The sequence below is a fragment of the Bos javanicus genome, chromosome 1 (assembly GCF_032452875.1).
Source record: "Bos javanicus breed banteng chromosome 1, ARS-OSU_banteng_1.0, whole genome shotgun sequence".
Lineage (NCBI taxonomy): Eukaryota > Metazoa > Chordata > Mammalia > Artiodactyla > Bovidae > Bos > Bos javanicus.
In genome coordinates, this window is record NC_083868.1 from 84261057 (window position 1) to 84282514 (window position 21458).

The following is a 21458-nucleotide window of genomic DNA, read 5'->3' on the forward strand; positions in this document are numbered from 1 at the left end:
ATTTGTCAGACACTGCAGTGCTCGCATAAGTGCTTCATACATGTCACAATGCATGCATGAGTGAATGAATGAGACAAGCTCTACTTTCCTGACCTTTCAGGACAGTTCACAATAGACCACCAGAAAGGAACCAAACAAACTTAGGGGTTGATAGAATCTCATAATTCAACCCAGTCTTTTCATTTTGAGAATAACAAGTCCCAAAGAAATTTGCATGACATGCACTATTCACTGAATAAAGACAGAAAAGCAAGGTTTTGATTCAATACCAGCTTTTCCTCTGTCATTATCAGCAGAGAATGCCTTGGTGAGGATACCAAAAGTACCCAGGAATAAATGCCTGGGATTCTAGGGGATCATCTAGCCTACTACCTGCAGAACTGTTTCAGTCATTAAGATCTCAACGAATTTACTCTTTGCAACTGATCAGAGTTGTTCCAGACAGACACCTGGTCTGAGCCATAGTCTCATGAAGGAGGGACCAAGCTGAGCCAGGCAGGGAGGTCCAGGATGGACATCTTGGGACAGTAGGGCATTGTGACCTCATCAGTGATGGTCTCAGACGCTTTCCCATTGCTGGCCCTCCAGTCTCAGCTGTTACTGCAAGTCCATTCCTCTACCATGAGTGTGGAGCAGCTAAAATCAACAGATCCACATGTTCCTTGAGGTGACAGACTGGCTCTGGTGAATATTCATTCCCATTTTCCTATTTAGAGGGTGACCCACTGGAATACTGCTTTTGTTAGTTCTCTTCTGTGAGGAGGACAATGGTACCCAGTTTCCTAGGGACACTCCTTGAGGTTTATTCCCTTGTCCTAATTAAGGATTCCTCTTCAAATGGTTCAGAATGTGGGGGAGAGGCTCAGGCAGTCATTTCTTTGACATCCCTGGTAACATTTGTCAGTGACAAGAGAACCCCAAACCTTTCAGCTCTTCCCCTACTCTGGTGAGTTTGGTGTGAATTTGGGACCATGGTTCTCACACTAGACAGCCCTGCCCCGAGGCCTAGTCCTATCTGCTTTACCCTTTAAAAAATTATAATTCTGGACTGATAAAATCTAAATGTTATGTTTTACTTAAACTAAAATAGATTGCCTTGGTCAGTCTCATTTACTCTTAACATATTTATAAATAGGCAAGCTTGAATTCAATAAGCACATTTATGTAAATGTTGGGCAAAACTGAGTCCACTTAAGTGTGGGAGGGTGCTGGCTGTGCGTCCCAGACTAGTGCCTTTGAACTGTAACTGTGTCTACATAGTTACCCTGCAAGCTTAATTTTAGCTAGATGAACTACCAGAAATGTTAGCAATCTGTCTTTTCAGATTACTTATGCTCTTTCTTTTTGCTGAAAGATAGATTTTGAAAGTATGAAATCCTTGGTTTTACATGTTTCTTTAAACAGACTTGCAACAATTTTACCAGAAAATATAATGTCTTAACATGAATTTTAAACTTAAAGGCAACAATTATTTTAAAATAGTTGCATGTTTTACCTTGAAAATTGTATTATATACAAATACTGAATATTACTTTGTCTATATAGCTATAGGTATACAGTGACTGTGTGTATGCACTCACTATACATACACAGAGGTGTGACATAAATATATGTGTATCTGTATATCAACATCTTTTTTTATATCTATGTGTAAATACAGATTTCTAGTGGGGGAGAGGCAGGATGATAGTGAATTCCACCTTATTTCCTGCTATATTGAGATTGTCATTGCACAAAATAATCTCTACAAATTCTGTACTTAAAAAACATCAACTTCTTAGCTTAAATACTTGAAACCTCATGACAAAAGAGTGATATGAACATGTTAATTAACATTCTTTAGTTAATTAAATCATGTAATTTATGCTTTATCTTTAGGAATTTTCCATTTAAAAATAATCAGGACAATTTTAACAAGTATGTTTCTCTCACTCAACCACAATGACTGAGTAATAATTCTCCGTTTCACATTCAGTACTGTAACTTGGAAGTGCAGTAATGGGTACAGTTGCTACTACATTTACCATCTGACCATATGGTATAACATACATCTGCCAAGGAGTAAAGACATCCCATTACAATAACAAACAATATAGGCACAGTCTTAAGGCAGATCAAAACATCAGTCAGGTATCATCCTTCTTTTAATTTATCCAGTGTTACCATGGAGTATGTATATATGTGTGTATGTGTGTATATATATATATTCTATATTCAAGGCACTCATTTTGACACTGAAAACTCAGAGATCTATGCTGCTGGGTCTCTGGCCTAGAGCAGTGCACAGTCTGGCAGGGGAGGTCATGGAGGCAAACATTATCATATATGATGTCATAAGCATAATAGAAGTGTATATAAACTGTCACAGAAATACAGAAGGAGAAACATACCTACCTGGTGGAATGCAAGGAATGAGGTCAGGAGCTTATCACAGAGAAGATGGTCTCTGAGTTGAGCATGGAGGTTTTAGGTAGGAAATAGCAGTGAAATAGTTAAGAGAATAGAGTCTGTTGCCAGACTGCACACATGCTAAGTCGCTTCAGTTTTGTCTGACTATATGCAACCCTATGAACTGCAGCTGCCAGGCTCCTCTGTCCATGAGATTCTCCAGACAAGAATATTGGACTGGGTTGCCATGCCCTCCTCCAGGGGATCTTCCCAATCCAGGGATTGAACCCATATCTCCTATGTCTCCCATATTAGTAGGCAGGTTCTTTAACCACCAGTGCCACCTGTCTGGGTTTAAATCTCAGCTTTACTACTTATTGGCTGAAGAACATTTGGCATGTTACTCAACCTCTCTGTGAGTGGGTATAATCTTTGGGCACAGTTTATAGGGTTGAAGGAAATGGCAACCCACTCCAGTATTTTTGCCTAGAGAATCCTGTGGACAGAGGAGCCTGGTGGGCTACTGTCCATGGGGTTGCACAGAGTCGGACATGATTGAAGTGACTTAGCATGCATGCATGCATAGGGTTGAAGTGAGGATTATGTGACTTAGGCTGTGTATGGGTTTAACACAGTGCCTTGAATATGGAAAGCCCTCGGTCAGTGTTAGCCTGCTACCCAGGGATAGCAGAATGAGAGATGGCAGGCTTGGGTTGTTAAAACAAATATGAGGTGCATTTGTGTGGAAGGGGGTGGAAAATTGCAAGGTTAGTGGACAAATTATGGGGAGAGAGCCTTGGATGCCACACCAAAGGGGCTCACATTTATGGAGCCCAATGAGAATGTTAAGGATGAAATTCAGATTTGTGTTATAGCAAGAGAAGTCTGGAATGGTAGGGGAAGAGTAGAAGCCAGAACTTGAGTTAAGAGGCTACTGATGAGAAGAGATACAATAGAGGCTTGGGTATAGGAGGATAGAAGATAGAGTGCAGATTCAAAATTATTTAGGAAGTGAAACTGATGAAGTCTGGTGAGCAATTAGATTAGTGGGATGAAGTAGAAGGAGTCCTGAATGACTTAAATTTCTGACTTGGCTGATCTGAGAAAAAGACAGGAGGAAAAGCAGATTTGTGGATAAGGTTTTAGATCTGTCAAGATTGACAGGCTGGTGAAGTAATCAAAATTAGTGTGCAGGCCTGCTGCTCAGGACCTAGAAGTTAAGATTTACGACTCCTGAAGATATAGATAATAGTTGACATTGTGGAACTGTGAGTGAGAGCATGACACAGCTCATACACAGGAAGAGATTCAGGGATAGTTCTGAAAAGCCTACCATTTAAGATCCAAAGAGAGCTGAGCCAGCAAAGGAGAGTGGCACAGAGGAAGGAGGAAACATAGTAAAAAGTGGAATCATGGAACATAATGGAGAGGAAATCTAAGGCAAAAGTGTTCAAATGCAGTAGAGAGGTCAGAAGAACCGTTTGTTGGAGGTGCTCTTGTTTAATTGACAAGTCATATCTGACTCTTTTGTGACCCCATGGGCTGTAGCCTTCCAGGCTCCTCCATCCATAGGATTTTTCTGGCAAGAATATCAGACTGGGTTGCCATTTCCTTCTCCAGGGGATATTCCTGACCCAGGGACTGAACCTGCGTCTCCTGCATTGGCAGGTGGATTCTTTACTGCTGAACCACCAGGGAAGCCCTTGCTGGAGTTGGCAGTCAGGAAAAAGAGCTTAAGAAAACCCATGAGCTGTTACCTTACTGAAGTATAAGTTTGTGGAAAGAGAGACAGTGAATCCTCATTAAGACCCTGCTGCTGCTGCTGCTGCTGCTAAGTCGCTTAAGTCGTGTCCGACTCTGTGCGACCCCATAGACGGCAGCCCACCAGGCTCCCCCGTCCCTGGGATTCTCCAGGCAAGAACACTGGAGTGGGTTGCCATTTCCTTCTCCACATTAAGACCCTAGATGTTACTTGATATCTCAGGTCAAATGCTAGGTGAATTCCTGGAAGGAGAACATCTATGGCTGTGGTCCAGCTTCAGGCTTGTTGCATTAAGTAGATCTGGTCTGTCTTTACTGAATATTTTCCCAGGGCTTAGCAAGGAGTCTGGGACATTAATATGTGCACACTGAAGGCTGGTGAAAACAACGGATATGTGCTTATTGGTAGCCAGGGATGGGTCTTAGTCCTGGGAGCTTCTGATACATGGCTGCTCCAGGAAGTGTCAGGAGGCCCCCGCCCCCGGAACAGCCAAAGAAGTTTTGATAAGAATTTCAAAGCCCTGAAGTCACTGGGTTGATCTGGCAGCCTATGCTAGTATTAGAGGGGAAAAGGATGTTGTTGAGTACAGTGATAACAGGTGAGATTGATAACACTTCCACTCAGGTTGGTTCTGTCCTGCAATACAGATTTTTTGGCTTCAGTCTTAGATGTGATTTTTTGATGTTTGCTTTATTACCTGTTTTCTTATTTCCTTCCTTTGTGAAAGCGTCTCATCTCTTTAACTGGATAGTCAATTTTTTAAGGTCAGGGACCACTCCAAAGAATCTTTTGTACTCCCTGTGACATTTGATCCCCGGCAGAAAATCCAGGTACCCTGAGACTCATGAGACTTAAAACCAAGATCGTATCAACCCTTGTTAAAAAAAAAAAAAAAGATAGTTCTTTATTTTCCAAACTTATCCTAGGAAGGTTGAACTAAGCGCATATTTAGAGCAAGGCACTCTATCCGACACCAGAATGGCATGAATGAGGCCCTGAAACCTCAGTCCTCCTCGCCTGGAATCCTAGGGCCATCCCACTGGTCTTCCTGTGGACACAGGTCAGGGAAGAGTCTGGGCCATTCTAAAGGGCATTCTGGCTCCCACATGGGAGACCATGGTTTCCTCCGGTATGTCCACGTGGGGGACCCGAAGCAGTCCAGATACTGGTCTGGGAGAAGAAAACACTTGGGGGTGGAGGTGTTTTTACTATTTTCTCCACCCCTACACCTTCACCCCCACCCCCCGCCTTTTGGTATTGATGGGAAGGGGTGGTTTGGGTCGGATCTAGCGCGTCAGTCCTAGCCCTTCCAAGTGGTCCCCAGCTGCTCAAGTCTTCGGCCACCGCTCTTCCCCTCCTCCAGTCGGTGGAGACCCGGCCCGGCAGTCGGACGGCGTAAGGAGCGCGTAGGCAGCGTAGGTGGTGTCCCCCGGCCCCCCACACGCCGGGGGCCGCCGGACGCGTCGGGAGGATGTCTGCGCGCGCGGTGCGTGCGTCGCCCCCTGCCCCGCCCGCGCCCCCCCCCACCCCACCCCACCCGGGGGGACCCCCGCACCCGGGGGAAGCCCCGCGCGGGGCGCCCGCCGCCCGCCCCAGTCCCTCCGCCTCCCGGAGGCCCGGGGCTGCCTCCTCGGGCCGCGCCGGGGCCGCCCCGCACTGCGCATGAGCGGGAGCCGGGCGAGCCCGTGAGAGGAGCCGCTGCCGCCGCCGCCGTCCATTCGCTGCGGAGCCGGAGGAGGAGGGGAGAGGCCTGGAGGACACCAACATGGTGAGGCACTGCGGCCGCCCGCCCCGCCGGCTGGGGGCCGGCGCAGCCGCGCACCCCCGCCCCAGCGCCCTCCGCCCCGCGGCGACCCCGCCGCCCCGAGCTTCGGCCTGCGGCCTCCGTCCCGCTCCCCGGCGGGGCTCTCTTCCCTGCCTCTCCCTTCCTCCTTCGCCCCTTCCCGCCCGGGCGCCGCCGCTACGCGAGAGCCGAGGAGGCGGAGCGGAGCCGGGCCTAGTCGGGAGCCCCGGGGAGTTTGGGACGCGGGGAGCGGCCCCCAGTGCCCCTCACTGGGCCCGACGCGGCGGGAGCAGGCGTTGGGGCGGGGGGAGGGGATGGGGCAACGGCCAGGTCCCTGCCCGGCCCCCACGCCGGCTCCATTGTGTCTGGCCGGGGACCGGGGTCAGGGGTTCCGGGTAGGAGGCTCCCCCCGCCCGGAGCCGGGGCTTCCCCCTCCGCCCCGCCGGGGAGAAGGAAAGACTTTGTCGGCGCTCCTCTCCCTCCTCCGCGCCGGCTCCAGCACCCCTCAAGTCTTCAGGCAGTTTTGCTTGGGGCGGGGTAACAGCCCTCTTCTTTCTCCATCACCTCTCGCTGTGTCCCGTGCTCTTGGAAAATGGGAGTTTCACTGGCCAGTTGGTGGAGGTTATATTTACCTCTTCTGAGAACATGGGAGACCGCTGAGCTGGGGGGACGTGGGGGGAGGGGGAAGTACGGAAGTGTAACCTGTTCTCATTTCATAAAATTAGGAGAAACAGACTTGCTACCTTTTGAGCACATATTTTGTTTCCTTGAGGTGGGAGGAGTAATTGCTTTATTATGCCAGTTAAAGACTTTGTGATTTTTAAAAAACAGTTTGTCAAGTTAGTCCCCTCTGCTTTTTTGTTTGGAAAATGTCCTACAAGCTTCAAGACGTGGTGTTCAAGTTATGTGTTTACAGTTTGGTAATAATGTACCTGACTCTTGGACTTTTTGTTTTTCAGAAGCGATGTTTGGCATTGTAGTCTGAGCATGAGTTGAATTCCACGCAGGTTACTGTATGAATAGACAGTAAAAGTGATATTATTGTCCTTTTGCTCATGGGGAACATAAAGGCCTCTTTGAGAAGGGTGTATGTGTGTCTGCTCCAGTGTCTTTGTTTTTGGTTGGTCTTATTTCTGCTGAATGACACTTGGCTCGTCTCAGCCTCCAACTTGGCAGAATTTTGGTGTCGTGTATGAATATGTGGTTTCGTTTACCATGTACTCAAGATCTAGGTTCTGCGCTAAGTTCCATGAAAGCTGACCATTTGTATTTGTAAGAAAACTTGCCATAAAGTACTGGTTAACGTTTAGATTGACGTTACATTGTTCAAAGATCCAGCAGGGGTAAACTAAACAGTTTCCAATTTCTTAAGTATTTTGACGGTCATAGATGTTACTCCTAAAGTTTCCAGACGCTTGGCTTACAGGAGTAAGCTTGAAGTAATGAAATGTAATTCCCTGGTAAACACCCAGTGAGCCCATCGAAATGCGTTCTGTTCATAATAGCCTCCAATCACCATTATCCTCTGGAATCCAAGGTGTTGATAATGCTCATTACCTGTTCGTGAATTCAGGATTCACCTGATTCAAATGAGAGTTCAACTTGTATTGGGACTTGTAAGCATTTGTCCTTTTATTGCCATTGAAGTAGCTAGTTTTGGAACTTAGCCATAACTCATTTAATTACACTAGTAATGGGAAGATATTACTAATTTAAAACTTTTTTGTGGCTGAACTCAGATCATGTCACCAGAATTGTCTTGGTATGCTTTTGTTAGTTTGGAAGCTAAATCACCACAGGCCCAAAAAGAATTTAGGCCATAAGAATTTTCTAGTTTTTCATTGTAAGTTTATTATACTTACAATTATTTCTTGATACAATTTTGGGGCTAATGTTTCTTAGTGTGTGTAACGCAGTCCATCTCTAGAGCACATGTTATATTGTCACTTCTGGGATTCGGGGTCAGACTTAAATGATGGAATATCTGAATTTTTTTTTTAATATCTATTTTGTGTAAGAAAAAAGTTTGTTCATTTAACCTACCTGACACCCACATAGAGGCCAAAAATAGCTCCAAAACTAGACAATATTTTGTTACTCCTGAAAATCTTTTAAAAAAGTGTTTGACTTCTGGCTTGTTTTCTTATTCGTAAGAGGACAGGATTTGATAAAGGTACATTCAGCTAAAATGTTTGATTTTAATGATTTTTCTTAGATGTGTGAGAAGTTGTAGACTGTGTAATCTACTAGATTTTTATAGACTCACAGCATCATGAAATTTTTACACCTGAAATATATCTTCAGAGATCATCTAATTGACTCCTCTTCCCTTTTACAGAAGAAGAAATTGAGGATCAAAAAGGTTTTGAGGTTCAAGTTTGCAAAATTGTTAATTGCAGAACTGAAACTAATTTTTCCTGGTTTTACTATTTTCCCCAGTACTTGTGGTACATATAGTCTTAGCTCACATGAAATCTAATGAAGTGGTTGAAAATTGATTTGAAGTTAATTTATTCATTTAAACAGAGGGAAACCCAAGTGTTATTAATGAAAATGTTAAATAACAAAATTCAGATGAGTGGTTAGTGCTGTTAATTTACTGTGTCTTTAATGTTTTTTTTTATGTGTGGACTTTGAGATTTAAGATTATATTTTCAACAAATGTCAGAGTTTGTAAGTCTAGATTAATGTAGGCCTGTTCAAGGTTGTCTTCCTATTTCACATTGTTTTGCATATACATAAGTAGATTAAGGGAGGGCCTTAATTAATTTTAATAATTATTTCTTAAATGCCTACTGTATGCCAGGCACTGTTCTGGGCACTGGGGATGTGGATACACACGCATAGACACACAAACACATATGTATATATATGTATAGACACACACACACACACATATATATATATATATATATATATATATATTTTTTTTTCCCCTTGAGATAAAAATCCCTGCCCTGATGAGGGTTGCATTTTAACTAGGGAGAGACAAATAATAAGCATAGTATATATATTTTTTCTTCCTTACTGTGTTAGAAAGTGTAAAGTGCTTTGGGAGAAAAGCAGTGTTGGATGGGGGGAATTGGGCGTGTTGGGGCACAGTAGAATTGGGGGTGCAAAACAATGTTTGCACCACTGATGAAGTCGATTTTGAGCTGACTGGGAGATGAAGGAGTAAGCCACCCAGAAATGTGGTCAGTGAGTTTGAGGAGCAGTGAGTCCAGTGTGGCTGGAGCATTGTGGTTGGGGGAGAGGGGCATGTTGGGCATTGGAGCAGATGAGTTGTGAGTGGTAAGGAGTGGAGACGGGCATGGGTGGACATTGGAAGGATGTTGTGTTTTTACTCCAAGAGAAATAGGAAGCCAGTGAAGGATTCTGAATGGTATGATAGACCTTGTTTCTACTGTCTCATAGTGTCCTGTTACAGATAATTACGTCCCAAGCAGTTTTTAAAGACAAGAAGAAATGCAGCTTCTGTGTGTCGTTTTGAATTCTGAGTAAGGTGACTGCCCAATATTTAATAAATAGTAGTTGAACATCAAGTTTACCTAGCCATGCTAGTTAATAAAAACAGCAGAGTACAGTCTCTTTTGTAGATTGTTTTTGAGTATGTAGTAGTTGGCATGTCATTTAATGACTGTGCAAAAAAACTGGGCCTTTGGGGAGAAGGAAGGACATTAGTGTTTATTGAGAACATACCCTCTGCTAGTCAAACAATTCACAGCTGTTTTTTATCTCCATTCCAATTTGTGAGATAGATATTGCTACCTCCTTGTATCATGTCTGAAAAAGGACGTTCAGCGTTTCTAAAGAGATGACCAAGGTAAAGAGTTAGTATGTGAGAGAGCAAGGGATTAGAATCCTGGTCTCTGGTTACACACTTCGTCTACCCCTCCTCTTTTTTTTTTTTTTAAAACCCTGCAAGCAGCCTTTCCGTATGACTGTGGAATTTTTGATTGATTTCACTCAGGTTTCTTCCTTATATTGAATAGTGACCTAGTTGTTTCCGTATCAAATCAGATGATCTGATGTAAACATTTAAGTAACTGAAAAATTAGAACTCTTTTGGTACATATGGTAAAAAAGTTGAAAGTAAAATTAACTCGTGGTGGTGGGACTTTTTTTTTTAAGTTTTAAAAGAGCTGAGCTTATTTGAGTCAAGTGGCTCTTTTGATTATGACTTCATAGGTTGAATAAAGCATAATGAAAATCTGTGAGAAAGCCCCCTTTTAAATTTGAGTGTATGTTGCTCAAGTTGTGATAGTATTAGCCATGACATTTGATGAAGAGAGATAGTTCCAAATAGGATTCAATTGCTTTGTGGACACAAACAAGCTCTTGAATAACCTGCTGACTATCTAGTTTACCTAGTCACTTTAGATGTATATCCCCACCTAAGAAAAAGCCAAAACAAAAGGGGAAAATGCCACTGAAGTGTCTTTCATCATTTTGTTGAATCCATTTTATATAATTCAGTTCAGTTCAGATAATTAGTACCCAGTAAAAGTGATTAGACTGCTTATTTGCATTGTAAAATTTTAAGAGAGATTTTACTTTAAACAGTTTTTTGCTAAAGAATTCTGTTTCAATCCACTTTTGAATCCCTTAACACTGAATAGCGTTCAGCAACAGAGTTTAAGTTGAAGTACATGGCCGATTCCTTTGTAATACTAAGATATTTGTATTTCAGCAAACAGAGCACTTATTTACTATTCAAGGATTTTAATATTTCTAGGTTTAGAAATTGAGTAGACACCAAATTTTAGAATTAGGAGATTTCGTTTTTCAAGGATCATTTATTCTCTTTGTGAAACAAATATCCATGATGGTTGAATGCTAGTCATTATTATAACTTCTTTAACTGTGAGACTTTAAAAATCTCATTTAATTCTTTGTTGTTTTGTTTTCACCTTACTAATTTCTTTGTTAATATGAGATTTCATTAGAAAAGATGTTTGTGGAGAGAAAGATCAAATTTAAATTAGCTGCCTTGCCTGCTTGTTAGATGTTCAGGCTTTAAGTTTGAGATATGAGTTGAAATATGACTAACGGAAGTACTTTAAGGAGGTTATTTCTGTCCTATTATCAAAGGTAATCAGGAATAACTTTTTAATAGTCAGAGCAGTCTTCTCTAAACCAGAATCAAAACATTTATTAATTTACAGTGGTAAGCATCTTTTGAAAAATAATTCTGAGGATGCGAAGGAGAAAAATAAACTTTGACCAGTGGAACATTTTTTTAAAACCTTTGAGGAAAATCCTTTAAAAACTACAAAATCAGTCTGGATCTTACAAGTGTACTTCTGAAATATTTTTTCAGGTGAATTACCATTATATAAAACATCATTAGGTACAGTGATTACATAGTATAGTACGTTATTCCACTTTTGACTTAGAGCTAGTGCAGCATCTCTCTAAGAAGAGTTCATTTTAACTGTCATCCAAGTGCAGGAAGTATACAGATGAATGATGAGAGCCACAGGCCTTAAGTAACTGTTCTAAACTGCAGATTATAATTTATGTGAATACTGAGGCTTTGGGGTTTTGTTTTGCTTAATATTTGAAATTGTACACATTTGATTGTATTTTCTGGCTATAATCTGTACATGTTTTGTTTCTTCTCTGAGTTTCGAACTTTCTATTGGAAAAGGAAACCCTGACTTTCCCTAATTTTCGCCTTTCTATAGTTAAAGCTATAGATTGTGGCCACGTTTTTAAAAATAGACTATGACAGGACAGTAAACACATTTTTCTTAGAAATAGTCTATCCACCTCTTCTCCCCTATCCCTCTTCCCCAAAAAACCTAAAAGGAAGTTCTCCCCTTAAATTAGTCTTTTGGTTAGTAAGGGAATGCTTAATGTGCAATTTTTGGTCAGAATGAAAATTTTATACATTTGAAACGAAAAAGGCCAGTTGATTAGTTATTTAACTTTCCATAAAAATAGGTGAAGAAATATTGCTCACAATCCCCTCTCCCCGCAGTGCACACAGTAATTGCTCAGTGGTTGCACTTTTGCCCTTTGTGTTTTCTCTCTCACTTGACGACAGTGTAAAATAAATGGAAAAACTGCATGTCTTGAAGCTAGGCACCAGGGTTTCATTTCTGGTTCTGCTACGTTTTGGGTAAGTCTGTCTTTAGATAAAAGGAGCTCTGAGGTTTGATCTCCACATTGGTTAGAAAAAAAAAGAATCAATGATAGGCAGCTTGGACAATTGATTATTTAACAATTAAATATCTAGCACAGAGCTGGCACACAGTAGGAGCTCAAATGTTAGCTTTCAGTTTTCTGATTATGGTAGTTGTTATTCTTTATTACTATCTTACTTACACAAACTTATTTTTTTCTCTGGAGTATATTCTTTGTGGACTTGTAAGGAGTCCTTACTATGTTCTGGTTACAGTTCTAAGAGTTTAATCAGTTCAGATAACCTTCACACCCTGTTTACAAATGAAGAAACTGAAGCACATAGAGATTAAGTAATGATCCTAAAGTCACACAGCAATTAAGAGGCACAGGTGGGATTAAAATCCTGCCAGTCTGATTTGACAGTCTGCATTCTTTACCTCTCTGTTGCAGGTAGAAGGGAAGAGAATTTCTAGTGACTCCTACCTAGATTCTTAGCCTGGCTTTCTGATAGAACTTTGCCCCTAGGTGAAAGTCTTCTCTGGGAATAGAAAGTAGCCTGGTTAGTTGAATTGATTTTTCTTGAACTTTTGATTTCAGACCTACAACCTGTGAGAAGGCCTTTTTATAGATGAGTGGTTTGGGATGTTGGTAACATTTGGCTATATCTGCTGGATACTATGTATCATATATAGAAAGTATGACTTTCTGGACTTAAACCAGCTCTTCTAAATTTCAGATGAAGTTAAATTGTTAATTATATGGTAAACACATGAGAACCACATCCAGAGCTTTTAATGAAAATTATGGATGATCATTACAGTGTTTTAATTTTTAAAACATTGTCTTTTGTGAGGTAAGACTCATCAAATCCTGAAATAACTAGAATTGAGTTAGAAAATTAATTCTTTTAAAAATATAAAGGCCTTGGTATCTGTTTTTCTGGAATTTAGACTGAATTTGAAACTTAAAGGGTACGAGATTGAAATTTAAGGGTGAGATTCTATTCAGAATAATAGGAATAATAAAATCTTAATTTTTTGTTTTAAAAATGCCACCCGTTAAAATTATTTTTATTTTGAAATTGTTACCTAGAAAATAATTTTCCATGTTCAGTGTTTTTCTTGATGGAAGTACTTTTGTAACTTTATTATCATTTTTTGTTTTAAAGCTTTTTTTGAGTCCCTATTCTTCTATCGCAGTAGACTGTCAAGTTCATTCACTTGGCTGTATACTTGGCTATGTCCAAAGTATTTGTCTTGATTTTTCCCCCCCCAGATAAACTGTTATTTTAAATGTAAATTCCAAAGTTCTTGAGTGGAAAAAAAATTGGAAACATCTGCTAAATTTAAGTATTAAACTATATACTGATAACCACATTTTTTTAAATTTTGGAAAGATGAGAAAGTAGATGCTTTTTACTGTTCAGATTATAGTATTTCTAACTTTAGTAATCTTTGATATAATTGTTATTAGCTTTCTATTACAAGACACAGTGTTTCTCTGTTTTTCTCCCTACCTCTCTTCCTTCCTGTCTCTTTCCCCTTTGTTTTGCTAGAATTAGAAATAATTAGGGTCAGTTCAGTTCAGTCGCTCAGTCGTGTCCAACTCTTTGCAACCCCATGGACTGCAGCACGCCAGGCTTCCCTGTTTGTCACCAACTCCCGGAGCCTACTCAAACTCATGTCCATCACGTTGGTGATGCTATACAACCATCTCATCCTCTGTTGTCCCCTTCTCCTCCTCTCCGATCTTTCCCAGCATCAGGGTCTTTTCCAGTGAGTTGGTTCTTTGCATCAGGTGGTCAAAGTATTGGAGTTTCAGCTTTAGCATCAGTCCGTCCAGTGAATATTCTGGACTGATTTCCTTTAGGATGGACTGGTTGGATCTCCTTGCAGTCCAAGGGACTCTCAAAAGTCTTCTCCAACACCACAGTTCAAAAGCATCAATTCTTTGGTGCTAAGTTTTCTTTATAGTCCAACTCTCACATCCATACATGACTACTGGAAAAACCATAGCTTTGACTAGACAGATATTAGACGGATATTAGTTGGTAAAGTAATGTCTCTGCTTTTTATATGCTGCCTAGGTTGGTCATAGCTTTTCTTCCAAGGAGCGTCTTTTAATTTCATGGCTGCAGTCACCCATCTGCAGTGATTTTGGAGCCCCAAAAATAAAGTCTGTCACTGTTTCCGTTGTTTCCCCATCTTTTTGCCATGAAGTGATGGGACCGGATGCCATAATAATTAGGGTATATTCTGTATTTTATACATTTTACGTACTTTGCCAGTATTGAATTTCCTTGAAAATTTGATAATCTCTAGATAGTTTTCACACTTGAGTCCTAAAGATTGTATTGCTTAATCTTGTTAAATGACCACCCTAGTTTGTTCCTTTTAAGTAAGTCTTAAATAGCATGTACTACATTTGAGTTCTGAATCATTGCAGTTGTCATATGTTTTTGCTCTTAGGAAGATACCCACTGGGTTTATAGTAGAAATAGAGACTCTCCATCTGTTTTTTCTTCCACCTCAGTTTTCTGTCCACTTTCTCATCCCTTATAAAATACTTCTTTGCTGTCTAAATACCCTTTTCCTCTTTCTCAAGTTGATAGAAATTTAAATCTTTGGTCTGTACCCTCAAAATCAGAACTGCTTGCCTGGTGCCCCCTTGTGGCCTGGGCAAAGGGGATGGGTGTGCTGTAGCTCTCCTAAATAGGCCTGGGGAAAGGGCGGATGTGTGTAGCCCACTCCAGCTTCCTCGAGGCAGCCTTTCCCTAGTAAGAGAGCAGGTGGTAAGATTTATTCTAGGCACAGAGAGCTGACAGAGGAAAGGTCAGAGTGCATTAAAAGTACAAAAAAAGGGAGGGTGCTCGTCAGACTTTGCACAATGGAATTGCTCATTACGACTTGGCCTAGCAGAAATTTGTACTGTCGGTTCTCAGTGAGGTATCATTCATTAGCCTCTGTGGTGTTGCAAATGGGTAGCTGCAGCCCTTTTTCTTAAAATATATTGCCCCATATACTGGAAATTTAAACCCATTAAAATAATTTCTGTTTGCATATACATGGACATTATTTATACTTTTATTTCAAGTAAGATATGAGATGGAGTTAATTCACTTATATAATTGTTATTAGTTTTTATGGATATGACTGTTTTTTATCTTTGTCCCCTCAATTTTCTAATATCTTGCTTTCTGACAGGAAGTCATTAGTACAGTGAACAACTTTTTGACTGGCAGAAGTGACTTAAGCTGTGTTTTTCCTCCCTCTCTTCAAAACTCATTCAAGCCTCAGGAAATAACATGGGATTTAATACTGTATGATACACCCCTGCCGCCCCCCAATAATGTTGATTGCTTTGCTGCCTCTTAACTTCTAGGAAAATGGAAATGTTTAATTAAAAAGTTATTTCCAGATTGTGGCCTGTAGTTGTTATCCTTCTAGGTTAATCTCCAGCACTTTGTGCAACATTATACAGTGGTCAGTGATGATCATAATGACCCTCAGGTACTTCCCTGTTCTTCAGAGGATTAAAACGTATGTCGTATACTACATTTCTTAGATACTGTATCACTTACATGTATTATATCTCTTAGAAAGGGTATATTCATGTTAAAAATAGCTTTCGGTAGCAAAAGTTGAAATCAGAGTGGTTTCCTTTCAGTTCAACAGTATATTAAGACAGGTATCTTCCTTGTCATTTAATTTCATTGTGGGTTTTTTGCAGTTGAATAACATCTTTAGATACTTTTCAAGTTGGGACTCCTAGACATTTGAGAGATGTGTCAAATAAATGGGATATGAGTTATCTGGTGTCCAGAAGTGGTAGATTTATTTATGAAATAACAGGAGGCTAGTAAATTTATAGTTTCTCAATTTTAATGGAGAATGGAGGTTGAGATTTTAATGTGTAATCCTAAGCAATAACACATTTACAGAGAGAGAAGAGTATGGCTGACAGATTAGACTCCAGGGTATTAAAGATGGGGTTGGTTTTCATATTTGATTTTTGCACAGCCTTATTTTTACTCTGTGAAAGGTGGAAATATTTATATCTTCATTAGTCTTTTTCCTGAAAACCTCAAAAGGTTTATAAATATGTACAGCAAGCAGTGTGGTTTATAGAAAGATTAGTAAAACTCAGATTCATGAGATCTTTCTGTTCTTGACCCATTTCTACTAATAACCTGGGTGATTTTCTTTTAACAAATTCCTTAACATTTGGGGTCTGTTCTCTCATCTGTACAATCGGGATTGAGGTTTGTGATCTGTCTGTCTGGGCCAGATCAAAAATGCTTGGGTTCTCAGATGTGTTGCTTAAAACCACAGGACACTGTATCTATTAATGTGTGTCCTACTCCATGCTTTTTTCTCTTCATTGGCAATAATAGCTCAGGAAGAACCCAAGTATTTTGCTGAGAGATGGTATTAGGACTTGCGAGAGGGAAGAGTAATAGCGGGGAGGCTGAAATTACAGAGGAGACAGCTTGCATGAGGAGACAAAGAATGTGGCCCTTGAAACTGGGAGAGAGTGGAGGGCCTAACTGCCCTACTTTATTTTGCTTAGGACTCAGGGCAGATGAGAAATGAGTATGTGTCAACACAAGGCCAGTGAGAAGGTTATTACAGTAGAGTCTGGCTAGAGAGAATGTCTGCTAGGCTCAGGCCATGGGAAAGGTAATTTCTTTCATGGTGAAAGAAGGAGAATTCTATTAAAGATTACCTTGGTTGGGAGGATGCAGGGTACTTGTTCATATTTCACTGCTTCTGGTTTGATTGAAAATATGAAGAAATTCTATTGATAATTATCTTGGTTCCTGACCCTTGTAAGGAGAAATGTAGAGTACCTCATATTCTGTTGCTTGTCACATTTGGTAAAAATAGCAAGAAAACCGGGGTTGGGGAGTGAATAGGGTGGTTGGTGAGGTTGGGGAGAATTGTACCCCATATCCTTTATAATGTGTTTTAGGACTGCAACAAATATCTGTTAATCTCATTGTTCCTCAGGGTCACTTGAATGTTCTGACTGGCTTAAGTAATATCATCTTCCCCACCACTCCTTAAGCATCCTTTGGAGCTTTGTGCTTGGTTAAGGTTTTGAGAGTTAGCTCTGCTTCCCTCCTAGAGCCTTTGTACATGCTCACAGGACCCACTTTTAGGAGAAATGCAGGGTGGGTGAATTTCTTTTGCCTCTGTCCTAGTTTCTTTTCCAAAATGACAGCGATTTTGTGTTTTAGATTTTTTAAAAATTTGCCTTATTAATAGATCAAAACATTAAGCTAAATGTTTTATTATTTTATGAGGCATGTGTATTGCTAAAAATGATTTAGTCAGCAGTATAGAAATACTTAGTCTTTTGTGACGTTACAGAGTTTCAGTTTATTTTCTGGTTTCAATAGAACAAGTTGAAATCATCGCAGAAGGATAAAGTTCGTCAGTTTATGATCTTCACACAATCTAGTGAAAAAACAGCAGTAAGTTGTCTGTCTCAAAATGACTGGAAGTTAGATGTTGCAACAGACAATTTTTTTCAAAATCCTGAACTTTATATACGAGAGAGTGTAAAAGGATCATTGGACAGGAAGAAGTTAGAACAACTATACAGTAGATACAAAGGTGAGTGTTTGTGACTTTAAATATTTTTGAACCAGGTTTTCCAGAGTTACATGCTTCTTGAGAGAAATCAAATAATACAGAGGACATTAATCGGGTAGATGTGTCTAACAGAGCTCTTTAGATCTTAGAATTAATTTAAGAAATCTGAAAAATTATTTCCCTCTTTTCACTAAAATTTCTTCTTAGTGTCTTTATTTCCTTCCCTTTTATTTGCCTCCTTTTTTCCTCCTCTGTTACCCAGTTTGAGAATGGGGACTGGGGGGACTAGGTTTTTTCCCTCATTTTCATAAAACTCAGCTAAGCCAATTTTAAGGAAACCTGCCTAATAATTTTAGTAACTTTTAAATAATTATAAAGTAATATATACTTTTAAAAAGTTAAACAATACATAATAGATTTAATAAAGAAAAAGTCAATAGTTTCTATGTCTTTTACTTATTTATTCTCCTGAGAGAACCAATATTTAATAGCCTGGTGTTCAACTTTCTGTGTCTTTTATGCAGAAATATATATATATATACAATTATTTCAAAGTTTTTCCAAAGGTGGGATTATATTGATATTTTATACATAGCTCTTGCCCCAAAGTCAAAAGATGTGCACATTTTTTTTTGACAAAGTTTATGAGTACTTCTTTCTCCTTGTATTTGTGTCTAAATTTTTGCTGTCTGAAAAGTAAATTTTGATAGTTGGGGATTTTCTTTAATTTGAATAGCAGATGTTTGTCTTGTGATTAGAATTGAATCACACAGTTTGGTTTTTCTGGTGTTATCTAAGAAGTGATTTCTATAGTGAAATTAAACTTCAAGGAGAAAAGAATTTCTGTATAGAATACTGTTTAGAGTTCCTTTGTAAAATGTGGATATGTTCAGTAAAAATCCTTTTTCCCCTGTATAGGAATGTCAGATTTTCTGGTTCTGTGTAAGTATGGGACTTTTTTCATATGAATAAATGAGACTTTTAAAAAACCAGGTCCTATCTAGTGCCTATCTTGCTGTTTAAGAATGCTGTTTCAGGGGTAAAGTGGCTTTAAATATTACAGGGGAAAATAACAGTTAAAACTATTTCTTCATATTTTTGGTCTGTTGTGATCATTTTAAAATATGGAACAGAAAGCATTCCGTTTCTCAGTTTTAGGAATAGCATAGAAAGTATGGCACTAATTTCATATTGTACTGGTGTTTTTAAAGATCCTCAAGATGAAAATAAAATTGGAATAGATGGTATACAGCAGTTCTGTGATGACCTGGCCCTCGATCCAGCCAGCATCAGTGTGTTGATCATCGCGTGGAAGTTCAGAGCAGCAACACAGTGCGAGTTCTCCAAACAGGAGTTCATGGATGGCATGACAGAATTAGGGTGCGTGTATAATCTTCATATGAAATTAGGTGCAGTGCTGTAAGAGTTACTGTGGAACTGATATCTCTGCCTCAGACATTGCTGTAAATAGAAATGGGCTAATATGCTAGTTCCTTCCCATGTCAAGTTATCTGTGTAGTTAGTACAACCTGTTCTGTTCTGTTTGCTTTATGCTTTTATCATTTGTTTCTAAGGGAGGTTCACTAGTATTAAAATTACTGTGCTTTAATATTTTATGTGGGTAAGTGAAGTGAGCAAGTTTTAAGTTATTTCCTAATGTGAGGTGGTGAACTCTGAATTTGTAAACAAGCTCCTAGAATTTAAAAATCTTGGAAGTTACTAATTACTTTTTGTTCTACACAAACCTTGACAACTGGTTAGCTAAATGTCTTGTTAATAAATAGATTGAAAAGTCATAGGTAGAGGTTTTACCTGTGGCCACTAGTTGTCTACATTTAATGAGGCTCTGAAAGTATTCAGTCTGTGATCAGTGACAGGCTGTCCTTAATGTTTTTAGTGAGTGCTTTTGAATAATAAAAGCTGAACGTTTGTTGAACATTCATTTCAGGAACTATGCTAAGTAAGTACTTCACCTACCACTTCACACCAGTTTTGTGACTGTAGTAGTGGTTATACTCGCATTTAAGAAATGAGGAAATAGAAGTAGAGAGAAACTAGAGAGTTAGGTAGTATTAAAGTATCAGAATGAAAAAAAAAAAAAAAGTATCAGAATGAATTCAGTCATTCTGATTCTTGAGAGCCTGAAGGACATTGTAATCAGTCAGGGTCCAGACCGGACACACAAACCATACCAGTGATTTGAACAGGGTAAATTTTAGAAATTGTTATATTGTGTAAATGGGGTAAAAGAAAATTCTAAGTATAACAAAGGTGGTAACTGTAAGAAGCTGTCACCACCCCTGGAGCTGAGGGAAGGAAACAAGGAACGAACTTGGAAGCTTAAGAGGATCCCCACAAGGCTAAGATTCTGACCCCAGAAGACGGTGCCTGGCTACTTCTGGAGCATGCTGCCTGCTTCTCGGAGAAGAAGCTAGCTCTAAGGGTCACTTGCTGAGAGCCGTGCAAGTTGCACTGCTAGGACCTCCCAGTACACTGAAACCCTCGCTCTCTGCAGAAAAGACTGGGCTAAGAAAAATTCCTTCCTCCGCTTCCAGCCTTTCATCGCCCTCTATTGGTAGAACCTAGTGGTGAGCCAGCTGACAAGAAAAAAAATGAAGTCTCACAATTTGTAGTCCACTGCAAACAGTCACAAAGTAGGGCAAAGAAGGGTGAATTTAAAGCTAAGAAACAGTAAATTAATATCTGGTCTCGACACGGTTTTATAGCCAAAGCCAGCCTTATCCTGAACTTGCTGGAATTTTCTATACTAGGACCGGTTTGGAGTTTTCTATACTAGGACCGGTTTCACTGGAACTCTTTTTTTCCCTCATTCAAAAGTGAGTTCATGTAAAATGTAATGAACTTCCAAAGCAGAATTTTAATTTACAAACTAATAATCTGGGAGGTGTTACAAAGACCATGAAAGGAAAACAAAAGCAAAAATGATTTGAAGGAAAAAAAGTATAGTGATTGGTTTGTGGAATCTATAACAGATAGAAGATTTCTACCTTAAGGAAAGTAGGACTTGGTACTTGAATCCATTTAAGCTCCTTGGAAATTGAATGGTTTCAGATACAGAAAAAAGCTTAATACTGATTTGAGATAACTTCAGTTGGAGATGGTACTTTGAATATAATGAGAAGTTTTCAAGAGGAATGCCTGTTTCCTCACCTAGCCAAGAGACCGTACTTTCAATTTGTTTGGAAGCTAGACCTGTGGATTGTTTCCATGTAAGGAATACTGCTACAGTTTAAACTGATGATTGCAGAGCTGATTGCTATACATTCTTATCTGTTCATTACAGCTGACTTCTACCATTTGGGTGTATTGATTGTGCCATGAATACATAATTAAAAGTCATAGCCCATTTCTCTTAAAAATAGTGATTATTGCTAACCTTTAATCGCTCTAGAACTTTTCTTCTTCCAGCTAATCCCATACTTGTTTATATAATTTAAAAAGATATTTTAATGGATTTTTAAAAAGAGTTCTATGAAATAAACTGTTAGAGGAATAAATAAGTTTTTGATTTATAAAGGAAAAGCTTATCTTTTATAAACTTAATTTTGTATAGATGTGACAGCATAGAAAAACTAAAGGCCCAGATACCCAAGATGGAGCAAGAATTGAAAGAACCGGGACGATTTAAGGATTTCTACCAGTTTACTTTTAATTTTGCGAAGAATCCAGGACAAAAAGGTTTAGGTAAGAATTTTAAAAAATTATATTTGGTGTTTCAAATACATTCATCTACATTGACCATGTCACTTTTGTTTTGTAATTGAAAGTTCTGTTTTGA

The 21458-nt window shown here is 39.5% G+C and overlaps 1 protein-coding gene across 9 annotated transcripts in view; it reads left to right on the forward strand.

The window, feature by feature from the left end:
* The first annotated feature begins 554 nt into the window (after nt 1-554).
* Nucleotides 555-21458, forward strand: part of DCUN1D1 (defective in cullin neddylation 1 domain containing 1) — a 35226-nt gene continuing 14322 nt past the window's right edge. The window contains exons 1-5 of one of the 9 annotated variants that reach the window (XM_061414828.1): nt 5727-5918; nt 17072-17235; nt 17464-17680; nt 18871-19039; nt 21234-21364. In XM_061414828.1, coding sequence (XP_061270812.1) covers nt 17506-17680; nt 18871-19039; nt 21234-21364 — 475 coding nt within the window. In that variant the 5' untranslated portion in view covers nt 5727-5918; nt 17072-17235; nt 17464-17505. Of the gene's footprint in view, nt 685-872; nt 947-2373; nt 2471-5707; nt 5919-6342; nt 6471-8871; nt 17236-17463; nt 17681-18870; nt 19040-21233; nt 21365-21458 lie in introns of those variants that run through there. The other 8 variants (XM_061414835.1, XM_061414811.1, XM_061414804.1 and 5 more) reach the window with 8 other exon arrangements.